This window comes from Dermacentor variabilis, chromosome 2 (genome assembly GCF_050947875.1).
Source record: "Dermacentor variabilis isolate Ectoservices chromosome 2, ASM5094787v1, whole genome shotgun sequence".
Lineage (NCBI taxonomy): Eukaryota > Metazoa > Arthropoda > Arachnida > Ixodida > Ixodidae > Dermacentor > Dermacentor variabilis.
The window spans coordinates 98,769,233-98,784,341 of record NC_134569.1 but is presented as its reverse complement, the minus strand read 5'-3'; the positions used below and the strand labels follow the sequence as shown (position 1 = coordinate 98,784,341).

The 15,109-nt window shown below is 47.1% G+C and overlaps 1 protein-coding gene across 2 annotated transcripts in view; it reads right to left on the bottom strand.

Moving 5' to 3' along the window:
• LOC142572360 (putative sodium-dependent excitatory amino acid transporter glt-6) overlaps positions 1-15,109 on the bottom strand; it is a 76,452-nt gene that overhangs the window by 49,312 nt on the left and 12,031 nt on the right. Inside the window, exon 1 of one of the 2 annotated variants that reach the window (XM_075681426.1) lies at positions 8,957-9,446. The exons of the other annotated variant lie outside the window; for it this stretch is intronic. Coding sequence (XP_075537541.1) covers positions 8,957-9,016 — 60 coding nt within the window. The 5' untranslated portion in view covers positions 9,017-9,446. Of the gene's footprint in view, positions 1-8,956; positions 9,447-15,109 lie in introns of those variants that run through there. 2 annotated transcript variants of the gene reach the window in all.

Sequence of the window (15,109 nt, the reverse complement as noted above, 5' to 3'; positions counted from 1 at the left end):
GACCGACTGCGACACATCCTGGTGGCGACTCCTGGATCCTGGATTATTACTTGTGACTTTAATGATCATCATTTGCTTCGGAAAAGCTCTAGAATAGATTTGGGAGGCTGGAAACGTGGAATTTGCTTCCAGCCATGAACTCAGCATCGTGAACGATGGCAGTCCAACGTACTTGCGAGGCTCGGCTTATAGCAACTGTAGCAGTTGCTTGGGTTTGACTTTGGTGTCCCGACGTCTTGGTCAAAGCGATCGATGGTTTTCTGACATTTAGACCCATAGCAGTCGCTATATTGCGGCCTACTTGAGTATCATATTGTTTCGCAACTCCTGTTTTTATACTTCCCGATAAATAAAGTGGTCAACGTACAAGACAAATGCGGAAGAGGCATGCAAAAAAGGTCTTGCCTGCAGCATTTAAGACGTCATTACAAGTGTGCTGGAAGCGTCTAAGTACACCTTTTCAGAAACAACAAAACATACGGATTTCGACATGAAACTTGAACGACTTCGAACGATTCGTAGAAGGACCAAGAGACGATACAGGCGCGACAAGTGAATTCATGACATTAGAGGCGCCCGATGTATTAAAAAACATCCAACGTCTATGGACGGAATGGAGGAACAAAGGTGGTAGACTTTCTGGGAGTCACTTGACCCTCACAAGCTACTGTCTATCATATGGAGGGCAGTGCGTGGTCTTGGCTCCTCTCCACAACAATGACATCTATACTGCGCCCTAGGCCTTCCATCAAGGCCGTTAGCAGGTTGACATAGCCGAAGATTTCTGTGTGAACATTGCGGGAAGTGTAGTCAGAGTCAATGGCGAAATTCTGGGGGAGGTTTTACAATCATTGGACTTGCTGAGGTTTTACCCCATACAGTCAACCTTTTCGTATATGGTGACGACATATACATCTCGGCAGTCACACGTCCCCAGGGGCGAGCACGGTTCCAAAATGAAGAACCCTGACATCATCGTACCTGGGCGTTCAGGGCCTCAGCATTTCGACCAAGGAGTGCGCCTTAGTCGCTTTTACCCACGAGCGCATGACCTGGTACTCAGTTTCTATTGACCACCAAACAATTTCATATGCAAAATCTCACTGATTCCTAGGCGCCTTACTATTGAAGAAACCTTTCATGGAGCCCCCACATCTCATACTTGAAGAAGAGGCTCACCTCTGTAACCCATACACTAAACTCTCTTGCCGGTAAAACTTGGGGTGCATCTGTGGCATCTGTGCTTCAACTATACTTGTGATATAGCAAAGCAGTGCTCTTCAGTCCTAACAAAACTAACATTTGTGACCTACAGTACATTCAAGACCAAGCTCTACGAACATGTCTCGGCTACCTCGATGTGCTTCAACCGTAGCAACAATTACCACCACGAGAGGCCACTCAATGACGACTTGCAATGCTGTCGATGCAATCCGGGCGCATGTTCGCCATTTATCCAGAATTCTTGACCACCAACTCGCTCGATTGCCTAAGAAATGACCCAAGACAGCGTTTTCCAGATCAGTTGTGACTTTCTAATTGAGATACTCGCCCGCAACAAGAACGCCATCCCCTCTGTGGTGCCTGAAAAAGCCTCTTGGGTACCTTTCTGTTCCAGGAATTGCGAAGAAGGCTAGCCTGATAGTCACAGCTCTCAAGCAGATCACATAGGAGCTTCTGCATAGTTCATACGCTAAGCGAATCCGTGTTTACACGGACGGTTTGGTCTCAGAACGTTCGACAGGCGCAATTTTTATACTATCTCGATCGGTTGTCATCAAGTTCGACTTCTCACGTCACAATATCTACAGGTTCCGAATTCGTCGCTCTTCGCGCTGCTGCGGAACACATCGAAAACGAACCAGCTAGCAAATTGGCAAGTGACTCAAAGCAGCCTTCCTAATCGTGCGAACTTTACAACGTAGAAATTACGACCAACTGGTGTCCCAGATAAATAAAACTTGCCATTGCTTTTCTGAACAAGGACATGATCTAATCTTTCACTGGCTGCCGGCTTATTGTGGAATCATTGGTAATGGCCTCGCGGATGGTGCTGTCCGACGTGCCCAGACTGAAGAACCGACACTCCTTATACCTTTATCGAGAGTAGACGCTGCAAGAGAACTTCGCGATCTCGTGCTTACCATCACGTTGAGTTACTGCCATACTCCGTAGAACTCTAACCGCCGATTACACAGCCTCGACCCATCACTGAATCTGCAAGTAACAGCGAACCTTTCGCGACGTGACACAACATTGCTGTGTCGGCTGTGGGTAGGAGTAGCATTCACTATGTCCTATATCTATCTAATTGGATTGGCGAACTCACCCACGTAGGCTAAGTGCAAGTGGGAAGCGACCACATCTGTGCCATGGTTCTCGCTTCGATAAACAACGCCAGACTCTCCAGGGTGCCTTGAACAGACTGGACGATAAACCATTTACAAAAGTAAAAGTCTTCGGATCCTGGCCTCACAGCTCATCAGCGCAGAAAGCCATTCGAGCTCTTGTACAGTACCTGAATAAGACAGACTTGAGTGCGCGACTTTAGATATGCTGCACCTGGCTTAGTGCACCTCAAAGTGCGATCAAGACTCATGTCTTCTTTCTATTTATTTCGCTCCCCTTCCACCTCTGCACGCTTGGGGTAGCAAAGTGGATAAAGTCTTGTTAACCTCCCTGCCTTCCCTTTCTATCTCTCTCTCTTGACCTGTATTCGTGAGAGAGAGAGAGAAAGGCAAAGAAAAGACAGGGAGGTTAACCAGAGATTATCTCCGGTTGGCTACCCTGTACTGGGGGAGGGGCAAAGGGATGTGATAGGTGAGAGAGAGATAATTATAAAAAAAAAAAGAAATGCAAAAGAAAGACCCCCCACACACATACACGGACTGTTTCTGTGGGCTTTGTCACGCAGCCCGCAAAGGCGTTCCTAGTGTCACGCAGTGTCACCGTACAATCCTACGTAACACAGTGTACAGTCACACTTTGTGAGAAAGTCCCGTGTCTTATAAGTACCGCAGCAACGCCTTCATAGCGGATCGCGCTCATGTTCGCGTAGGCCAGTTTACAAGAATGTTTTCTGTCATTGGGTGCTTGTCCAGTTTGTCTAGGGTGGCTGAGAGGACTGCTCTTTGCGGGTTGAAACGAGGGCACTCATAATTCGTGAAATAAGCTAGCAAGGTATCGAGCTAACGGAGTTCCTTTGTCGCACCCGCCGTACAGACAGTCTGGAGATTATCCAGACTGGCTTTAAGAAATGCTGCATGTGCAACGTACTCGACGACACCGAGGACGACGTCGTTTTGTGTGTTGAGGAGGCCTGCAACGCATCCCACAAGGATTATTTCTCTTGCAATTCAGACGAGATGCAGCATATGGCATTGACTGGCGAGATTCAGTGGCCGAGCTCACGGTAAATAAAGGTGTGTCATGTTTAACGCTTCTTGTTCTTCTAAAAAACGATATTGGGCGGCCTATATCCGGATTACATATCTTTATTTCTCGGTGAGTTCAATATAAAGGAGTGGACATGCATTCGTGTTCGACCTATCTTCGAGTAAATAGGTTAAGTCAGTTTTAACACTCGATATGCATTCTGTCTGATCTGGCTATTGTAAATATAAGAGGTTTGAGTGTTTTCTTCCTTAACCCAACATTACCGCTAATGTGAATGTGGGACTATTTTCAGGAGCGCTCTCATTTGCGTGCGCTCTGCCTCCGTAGCTCTTCCTTCACTGACACAAAATGTTGTCCACAAGTATTTGTGGAGCGCTCTCGTGGAGCGCGACGTCGCGTTTCAGACGAATAGCTGAGGATGTGAAAGGCTGCGTCTGTTTTGAATGTGGCACTCTCCCCGGCATTGCATTTCATGTATTTGATTCAACGCAAGCGGCAGGTATAACGAACATGGTGGATTGTTCAATAAACTTTTCCGTGCTCGGCACTGTTCTGGAGGTTGTTTTTGTCGTGCGGTTGAAGGGCTGGCATGCATGACGACTTCGGCGTATCATTCCTTTGTAGCCTTACGTTTCTCCTTTCTGGCGACTTTAAACAGATGCTTACTGAAGGACGTAACAAAACCGTGAAGCCACTGTGACCACCCCACTCAGCGAGACAGCGTTCAAGGCAGCAAATATACTCGTTTTTTAGATTCCATTCGGGGATTAACCTTCTTTGCTTTCGTAAGATTTTCCTTTGACGCTCAATGACGTACTCTACAAGCTGAAACCAACCTGTTAGATAATAGAGTGCTCTTAGAGGGGAATATGCTGGGACCATGGTCGATGCAGTCTTGCTTGCGAAAGGCCACAGAAGCCCTTCTGCACTTCTCGAATCCTACTGGACTGTACGAACGCTTGCGACAGTGGACATTCCTCTGTGACTGACTCTGCGAATGACTGAGTCTTTATTATTTCTCTTCTCTCGCCTTATCCATTCTTCCCATTTCTCCCTCCCCAAGTGTACGGTAGCCAGCTAGGTATGGCCTTGGTTAACCTCCCTGCCTTTCCCTTTTCGTTTCTCTATTTCTCTCTCTTTTCAGAGAAAGCTAGTTTCATCCGAGCCCAGCGGTTATCCTGCTTTACGTTGCTTTCTTAATTTTGCTCGATTTCATACACCATCTGCCCATTCTCAGCTTTGGCACTTTCATTTAATATCGCATCGAAGCTTAACATAACTTTCGTTCTCGAGAGCTGACTTACGACGGTAAAGTAAGGGAGTACGGAATAAGAAGACTCGAATATGGCATAAAAAGAACTTGACGCAATTTTTGTTTCATTCTTTCGCTGTCAAATGTGAAAGAAAAACGCTTTGCCATGGTACATCGTTGCTTACGACGAATATGGGGCTTAGGTAACGAGGTGGCTGGGGTGGAGAGTGGGGTGGAGGAGAGGTTGTAAAGTGTGGGATGTTTTCACTCAAAACGGGTGTTCGAGACGGGACGTCTGGCCAGCACTGCTGATAAGCTTGAGAAGCGAAGCCCGCGGCAATAATCTCCACAAAGATGCTTCGGGGGGTGGAAAACTAATGAACAAATATTAAAGATACGTCTTTGGTAAAACGAGGAGCTAAACCGTGTTCTTGTAATACTATCATTAACGAAACGCACGGCGACTCGCTTCATGTCACGCGCGGTGAAACAATCTGATTTCTGATTATGAGGCACGCCGTAGTGGAGGACTCCGGAAATTTTGACCACCTGGGGTTCTTCTTTAACGTGCACCTAAATCTAAACACACGGGTGTTTTCGCATTTCGCCCCCATCGAAATGCGGCCGCCGTGGCCGGGATTCGATCCCGCGACCTTGTGCTCAGCAGCCCAACACCATAGCCACTGAGCAACCACGGCGGGTACGCGCGGTGAAACTAAAGACGATCCAGTGGCTCAGGTTACGCTCAGCTCAAGGAAGTCGCATTCCAAGAATTTGCTTGAAAAAAAAAATTAAACACAAGAAAGGAAATGAAGAAAGAACAGCGTTCTTAGAAACTACTGTGCTTGACTCTAACTTTCTAGCATGCTTTCGCGAATTCTGATGGGGGGTGTTTACGTACAACCCACAAGGAAAACCGCCGTATCAGGCTTTCTTTACAGAAACACCGGGAAAACGGCAGCGGAAGGCTGAGATGCTTAGCGTCTGAGTACGTGAGTTCCATACTGCGGTTTATTTAGTGGAACCTGCGCTATGGTTGCAAAGCCTACCTCTAATTATATCACACCTCCCCTGCCGCTGCTGCAAATACAAACAACCCGCAATGTGATTTAGAAAGGAAAGAAGCAGTTTATCGTTAATCTTTCGTACCCATCTTCCCGTTCCGCATTACAACTGGAGAGCCAACAGGAGATATGTTATGGTTAACCTCACAGTCTTTTGTGTGTGTACACACAAACACACACACACACACACACACACACACATATATATATATATATATATATATATATATATATATATATATATATATATATATATATATATATATATATATATATATATATGTGTGTGTGTGTGTGTGTGTGTGTGTGTGTGTGTGTGTGTGTGTGTGTTCACTCATAAGAAGCCAACAAACAATGACATGAAGGACAGCACAGCGAAAGTTATTTGTAGTTACTAACTGAATTAAAGAAATGATCATTAAACAGAAATGAGAGTGGGGGAAAGAACAACTGGCCGCAGGTGGCATACGAACCTACGTCTTCGCATTACGCGTGTGATGCTCTTGCCAGTTGAGCTACTGAGGCTTCGTTTTTCCCCCCCACTTTCTGGGTTATTTATGCCTGTCTGCTAGAACTAACCCCGGCAGTGTGAGCCAGCGCCACCAGTCATGGCCATGGCAGTGGATCTAGGACATATTATCTACTGCAGCCAGCTGCTTTTTTTTTTTAATCCACTCTCATTTCCGTCTCGTTCTAGTTTCATTATTCTGAATATATATATATATATATATATATATATATATATATATATATATATATATATATATATATATATATATATATATATATATATATATATATATTATGAACGAGAAGAAAGGAAACCGAGGCGCCCGATTTTCGTTAGTCATATCGTAAGAAGTCAACGAACAATGACACCAAGGACAGCATAGAGGAAAGTATCGGCAGTTCTTAAGTTCTTAATGGGTTTCTTGACCAGATCACCCAAAAACTTTTTGGGTGATCTGGTCAAGAAACCCATTAAGAACTGCCGATAATTTCCTCTATGCTGTGTGCGCGGCGGCGGCAGAAATGAATGTTCCACATCCGTCGTCAAGGCTGTGAGTATATAGTGACGCTGGCTGACACTCCCAGGGATATATCTAGTAGTAAAACATAAACATCCGAGAAAGGGGATCGGAAAACGGCGCCGCGGTAGCTCAATTGGTAAGAGCATCACGCGTGTAATGTAAAGGCATGGGTTCGTATTTTACCTGAAGCCAGTTGTTATTTCATCCACTTTCATTTCCATTTATTTATAATTATCTTTCATTCACTTAAGTACAGCAGATAATTTTCGCTACGCTGTCCTTGGTGTCGAAGCTCGTTGGCTTATGATGCATGATTATACATAGGTATATAGTCATATCATACGCTAACAAATTGTAATCGAATACAAACGTACTTAGGAAGAGAGGGAACAAAAATAGATAGGTCATAGATAGACAGATGGATGGATAGAAGAAAGAAATTGTCGAAAAAAGAACGACCACTATCCTTCTTCGGTATTACAAAAGTGCTGATAAAAATTACGTTACAGTTCTACTGACTTTCTGTGACATTGACTGTTTAAGTACAACTGAATCTGAATCATTGTTTTTGAAAGGGTACAAAATACCAACTACCCTCCATTCTCCCTGCCGTTTAATTTCCTATCTCCGACAGGTATGATAAACCTGGCTGGGCAGACAAGCAAACTTAAAGAAAAAAAAATGCAATGCTTTCGACGCATGTCTTTTTTTACTTTTTGTGATATATTGATATCCTTGACGTTCACTCTGCTTCATACATCCTTAAGGCCTAGATGCGGAGGCAGTATCCTTGAGTTCCGATAAACGTGCGTCGAGATTCCTTCACGCTTTCAGGTGGGGGAGGGTGCAAGCTCGGCGTGTGATAAAACCAGGCAAGCGCGCTACACGTGACAAAGCGACTTTCGGGGGTTCTTCGGGAAGCATGGGACGTAGGACGAAGCCTCGTAACTATAGCTTTGAGTAGGTCTGCGTGTTTTGTCCTTTCTAAGTGTGTATTGAGTATACGTATCATGTCATATTTCAGCCATTCTTTATATACGAACAGGACCGTCAAGCCGCTGTAAGCTTACATTAAACCTAAAATCTTTCTCTTTCTGTATTTCTTTGCCAGGAGCGTAGAAGAAAATAAAATGTACTGCTGTATAGGTGACAACAGAATTGGCTGGTGGAAGGAGTCTATTTTCTTTCATCTGTTTTCGTACCGGTATGGACGAAAACAAGATATCCCCCGGAAGGTGGCGAAGTTCCGCTCGCTAGTCTGGGTCATTTGTCATTCGTTATTGCCAGGAACAAGGAGAAGACGGGGAGGTATTCTCGCGCCCGCGATGCAGAGTTTTTCACTCTCGCAAATGAGCCGTGTGTACGCCTTAAAAAAGTTGAATTGCTGCTGACCTTGTAGTAAATGAAAGTTCTGGCCAAGAATGAAATGCTGCGAAACTACGTTCTGATCTTTTTGTTTGCAGGCTTAGGCTGACTTCAGTGAACTTCACATACGCCCTGTATGTGTGTGTGTGTGTGTGTGTGTGTGTGTTTTAAAGAGTACGCTATGATGAGTGCTAAGTATAATCTCAGTTATCTCTTTTTGTGCGCAGTTGCTATACGTCTGCATGTCGCAAAGAGTTGTAAAGTTGCTAGAAAGGGAGTAAACATTTACTGCAGAAGTATACTGGGTAGATCATCTCGATTTATGTATTTGGAAACCTCATTTACCTCCTTCGTTCCTTTGGGTTGTTGTAAAAATGCGCAAATCTATTTTTTTTACCCGTGAAAGGTGAAAGCAGCACAAAAGATTTCACATAAAAGCTTTTGTGATATGACGAACACGGAGTCAATGACGCATACGCAGCCTATGTGATGCCTTCACTTGTGACAAACTGAATGATATCAGCGGAAGAAAAGGATGCAGACAGAATGCGAAAAATTGAAGTGATCACCAACAGAAATCATCATACAGAAAAATATATGATCCCCACACGATCACCATACAGAAAAATTAAAAAAGAAATGTCAGATGATACCTCGAGCTTTCAACGCGTGTTTCTCAAACAGCAAGAATAAATCGATGGCGCTTTCAATGGTGAAGAGCTTTGAAAGTGAGGTCAATATAGAAACACGATCATTTTCAATAATTTGCAGCTTCAGCAAGAAGCTCCAGACGGAAACAGTTCAATAGAGAAACCCAAGACAAGTCGCCAATTCGGGACTGCGCTTACCGTTGCTCCGCCTTCCGAATCGCTCGCACCGGGGACGTACACTCTTTCTTCGCTCGCCATCGTCTCCGATGCGTGCACCGTGCTTCTCGGGCGAAAACAAGTGACCGTAGGAGGCCCTCGACCACGGCGCTTGCTTGCGCGAGCGTGCGTGCGTGCGCGGACTGGCTCGTGGGCCTCGAAGAGACTAACTGTCCACTTCCCGTGAGATCTCGCAATACACTTCCGCGGTCGGTTGCAAGAAGCGGTCAATTGGATGCCACGTGCACTACCAAACCACGGGGCAAGCTGATCGGAACAGCCTTGTCGCCTGTAATAGCGGGCTCTCGATTGAAGCGCCACGAACCACCGCGAAGGAGACAAGTCGGCGACGGTCCTTTTGAATTCGAGAGACGCGACAAGTGTTGGTGGCAATTCCACTGTAAAGAAGCGCAGGCGTTCACTCCCGAAAGGCCAGTTCCTTCTATAGTGTCCAGAAGCGAACCGTTTCGCCGTGACAGAGGAATCTTATGTAAGGAAGACGGCTACGTACGTGTCGGGTTATCTCTCTCTCTCGGGAGGGGGAAGTTGTAGGAGTGGTGAACCATGCCCGATAACGGGTATGTCGCGCCGCACGTGCAACGGAGGACTCTCTGGAGTTCGCGTGTGTACGTCTGCGTTTGTTTTCTCTTTCTATTTTTAGTCCGCGCTATATAACTGCGAACCGCCGCCGAGCGTAAAGCGACAGAGTCATTTTCAGCGGTAGCGTGATAAGGAAGGTGTTACGGATAAGAGACATTCAGCGGTAGCGTGATAAGGAAGGTGTTACGAGGCTCGGATAGGGGGTAACGGAAGTGCGGGTCAATGGAAGAAGGAGGGAGCTTAACCTTTGTGACGCACCGTGTCGTGGCTGAAGGCACAAGCCGAACACGTGCCGGCTGTAAAAACTAAGCACGAGATTACATGGGCGGTGCTTTCGAGGTTTGTTTATAATTTCCCAGCGATAGTTGTTATATAATGACCCTCAAAGCGGAAGATTAAGTCAAACTGTATTAATAGAGTACTCTTCTGCAATGGGTACGAAGGTTACACCTCCCGTTAGAGAAGGCTCGGGACGAAAGAAGAAAAAAAAATAACTGGAACGAAAGACGAGTGGCGATGCCACTGTGAAGTTACTGCAACAGTGTGACGTGATGTCATGCGTATTGGCCTCGTCCATCCGGGCCTAGTTAACTATTTAAAGAAAAAGAAGACTACCATTTCATATTAAAGAAACCAAAGACTGCGCCAAAAGGGCCTGCATACCGCAAAACGCTCCGTAATTCGTGACGTCCCATTGACGTACCGGCGCTGAAGTTTCGGTGCGAAAATCGAAAAAGGAGAGCTTCGGTCCTACATTTCCTGACCCAGTAACCAACTTTTACAGCGGAGCTGTCCTAGGCTAGTTTCCAGCGTTTCGTTATGTGTGTAGGCGAAAGTGGCAGGCGACCTTGACCTTTCACTTAGGTGTCTGGCACTCGCAACTCGGCGTTGGTATTCCGTAGGTTAAGCGAGCGAACCTCTTTCCCCCTGGCACGATATGCGGGCAAGGAGCGAGGGAGGGTGAGGAAGAGGCAGCGCGCGCCACCTGACGGAGTATAGCCCCCTAGCGAGCAGCGCACTAAGCTCAATTTACGCGCCCTCTCCGGTGCTGACATAGAGCATGTAACGAGCACGCGCACGCAGCTGTTGCGAGCGAGCAGGTGAGCGACGGAAGAAGGAGAAAGGATTGAGCGACGTCGCATCCGCTCTGCTAGGCAGATGTTCAGCCTATGCCAGGCAACTATTTTCCATAATTAGCCGGTTAAATATAATACTGCCTTTTCGTGTGCGGAGTCATTAGCGACGTCATCACTTCCACTTTCTACTTTCGGGTTTTCGGGAATTTCTACACGCCCGTGTTCACGTGGCGTGTCTCTAAAGTCTATACGATTCTGTGCTTTGGTTTTCGGTAATCAGTGATTTCTAATTAATTCTATTGATCCCAGACACTTAAGTAAATCATCTTGTAATTAAACTCATGCTCTGATATCACAGTTATAACGAAACCCATGCATTTTGTGCTGTAATATTTATTTTCTATCTTTTTTCTGACATATTTTGAAATTTGTCCCCGGTCACCTCAGATGAACCGGAAGTGCTGCGCAAGAAACACCAACGTCACTCGATGCTCGTGCCACTAAAAGCTATGGCTGCATCTATAGAGCTAAAATAGCTTAATCATAAGGCAAATCGTATCAGCGTATGTGTCCCAGCTGCGTTTGACGCCGGATGTGTCAAAATCGGTGATGGATGATGGATGATGGTTTGTGCGTTGCGATCTACGCAAACAGCGACAGCGCGGCCGTTGCGGCCTATGCCTTACCGATGAACCTTGTCGTGGAATGTGCCGCCACGTGCGCCGTACAGACTGGGGACGGAATCGTTGTTGCCACCGTCTACGTTCATCCCGCAACGTCTAAGAGGGACCTTGAAGACTTTATGATCGACACATTTGTGTGGATGCTCCCGGCTGACCCCAATCCCGTGGTCATTGTGGGTGACCTTAACGTCCACGTGTCTCGTCCCGATGGAAAGTAGTTGTTGGCGTTTCGCGGAGAAAGGTTCGGCCTTCAATGTTACGCCAAGACCAATGTCTCCACGACGCGCCATCGGTCGTGCATAGGCCTAACGTTCGCTAAGAACATCTCCAGTGTCGTCACAGAGCCCACGGCCGTCTATCATATCGACCATAAAGCCATCATTGTAGTGGTCACGAGATAAACATAATTACAAATAAACATAGCAACGTGCACATTTGTGTTATATCATTTTGTTGTCTTATTTTCTTTTCCTTATATTTATCTACAGCTCCGCTGGTAATCCACCTTCACAACATGGAATGGCTCTGAATTTTTTTTCTTTTTTTGTTTTCGTTTATACAATTTATTTTTATTGTGTCATTCACCCTAATCATTTGGAGTAGCGTTTCAGGCATTTCGCTGAGCTAGCATTTCCAGCACTGATTAAAGTTTCTCTCTCTTTCCCTTTAACCTTTCCTGTGAGACATTGGCCTCCAACGATAAGTTTCGGACGTGTCCGAGTGTGCGTGTACAGTGCGAGTCTGGTGTATTTCGCGTATGTCGTTTCACACGTCGACGCCCTTATCTGGACTATCATGCTAGGCGCACCACTATGAAAACTCATCCATATCTCATATAAGATCCTAAGCAGGAAAAAAATGACACCGGCAACAAGAAACTTCGCCTGCGTTGAAAAGACTGGGTGTTTATCGTGATAAACCGACGAATGCCTTGCTCTAAAGACGCGGATCGTAATGCGCGCTTGTTATTCGGGTCTGCGAGAGACGGCGGAACGATCACTGACAGCACCGGATCCTCTGTTGACGTAGAAGCCCCGTGATATGGAGACAGAGCACGTTTCGCCTGCTCTATAGGCTGCATTTTGCACCTATGTCTGGCCGCTGTACTTCATAAGTTCCTTTCAGTTCAAGACCTATGAACGCGCACCTTCTTCCTCAGGTTCGTGGCACACCTCAGATTCCCGATCCACCAGACGTTCTTCCTTACAATCTTGTGATCCCTTGCTACGACGACCTTGTTTCGCTAGCCTTTCAGAGCCAGTAACAATTGGCTTCACGCAGATTCAGCTATTGTCACTTTTCATTACGTGCCGAAGTGATCTTTAGTATTTTCTATTCAACCTTCGACTTCAAGGGACATTACATGAAAATGTTAGGCCGGGTTTTATTGATAGATTATTTGTCTAGAAGTTTGTGATCATTTTGTATGTGCCAATATATAGCTTTGATACGTGGAAAACTGCCGCCGATAGTCCCGCCACCGAAGTGTAGGATTTGACGTAATATCCACGTGACCTCCCTCTACGTCGCTCTCTGTGAATCTGCCAGCGTTGACGTCATATGAGAGGTGCACCGTAGCTCACAACAGGCGGTGCGACTTCGATGTTCCATTTTTCGTCCTCTCCTCGCTTACAAGAGCTCTGTTCTCGCTCCAAGTGACGAATTAGTTATTGCAGGTGCGTAACCTTTCAATCTAGCTCGACTTAGTATATGCCTTTCGTATCCCTTTAATGTCCGCTAACTTGACTTTTAGTGGACGCAGTTAGGCGTGACTTATTTTCCTCTTCTTAGGCCATGGGGCCGTCCGTGCTTGAAATAAAGGTTTATTCATTCATTGCTTCAGCTTAAACACCACATCGTAGACGACACTACCAGCTCTGCTAAGGCAATTCTCGGCCTGTAGATATTAAAAAGGACTTTGACAACGTTAAGCACGAGGCGATCTTTAAAAACAATTAGAACATTAGGTCCAGGCCAAAGAACGTATAATTACGTTACAGATTTCCTCGCGGGCAGGCGCGCATGCGTCGTCGTCGGCGACGAGGAATCGCCGGAACTTGAGACGGGTCGGTGCGGCACGCCGCAAGGATCCGTCATATCACCATTACTCTTTAATTTAGTTCTACTCGGTCTACCCGAGAAATTAACAGAAGTAGAAGGATTGCATCACAGCCTCTACGCGGATCACATCACCCTCTGGGTTTCCGGGGGAGGATGTGACCGTCACGTCGAGCGAACGCTACAGGCAGGAGTAGATGCTGTGCAGAATTACTTGCGTGGAATGGTCCTCCAGTGCTCGGCTACCAAGTCCGAACTCTTAATCTAGAAACCCACAAGGAGAGGTCGTAAAACCCTGCGCGACGAGGAACGGGAATACTCAAAATAGGCATTATATTGGCAGATGGTACTCCCGTACCGCACGTAGACAAAATTACAATCCTGGCGTTACACCTGCAGGCAAATGGCCATAACGGAGAGACGGTGCGAAGACTTCGTCGTTCGGCAGACGACACGATCCGACTCTTGCGTCGCATCACGAGCAGACGCAACGGTATGCGTGAAGAGTGCGGGATCTACCACGTGCAGGCGTACGCGATAAGCCGCATAACGTATGTTGCCCCCTACCTGAAGTGGATAGGGTGCGAAAAAAACAAGGTCCAATGCATGATACGAAAGGCTTTCAAGAGGGTGGTCGGCGTTCCACTTAACGCGAGCGCCGACAAGTTTCTAAAGCTCAGACTTCACAACTCGCTTGACAAGTTAATCGAGGCGCACGATGTTGCGCAATACGAACGATTATCGAAGTCAAAGACAGGTCGATGCATCCTCGAGTCGTACGGCATAACGTACCACACTCAGCATGGCGGTACCAAAGATGGCGGTACCGGCCTCGGTCCGCGACCGCCTGATCATCCCGCCGCTTCCCAAGAACATGCACCCGATTCACCACACCGGGAGACACAACAAACGAGCAAGAGACCTTCAAGAGAAATTTGGCAACAACAGCGATAGGCGGCGTACGTAGACGCTGCGCGATATGGAAGAGTGAGAAGTGCACACGCGATTGCGGTTGTAGACCGCACGGGTAAGGGCCTCGCGAGCGCCACGGTGACCACGGGACCCACGGAGGCGGCCGAAGAAGCCGCGATAGCCCTAGCACTGGCCGCGCTGCCGAACGCTGCGATCGTGATCAGCGACTCGCAGGCGGCAATCCGCGGCTTCGCGCGCGGTCGCGTCTCGCGGGAAGCAGCCCGCATACTCCAGATTTGTGACCACGGCGACACGTCATCGCCCTCGCAACCCCAAAATCCTAAGGTCTTCCTCCTCTGGACCCCGGCACACACCGATGTCTCGCTCGCGGGCTACAAGGCGGCCCACGCCACGGCTCGAGGTCTCACACGCCGAGCCGCCGCAGATTATGTGGCCGCCGCCTCCGCCCCCGAGAGCGCAGCGTCGAATTGGCCGGATCGGAACATTACGACGGAAATGCAGCTACAGGAATCACAGTGGGCGTGAGGAGATCGCCTAACCACGTTCAGATACCTCGCCCAACACTACAGACTCGAAAGACGCACATTCCCGCCACCACACAATAAATTAAACAGGAACGAGGCCGTAACTTTAAGCTTGCTCCATACACACAGCTACCCTAGCCCCGCCGTCTTACATCACTGCTACCGCGGTTTATATCCAACAGATGCGTGTAAAGCTTGCGGACAGAGAGCAACGCTGCGACACATGCTCTGGGAATGTCCCGTCAACAACGGTCATGAAAC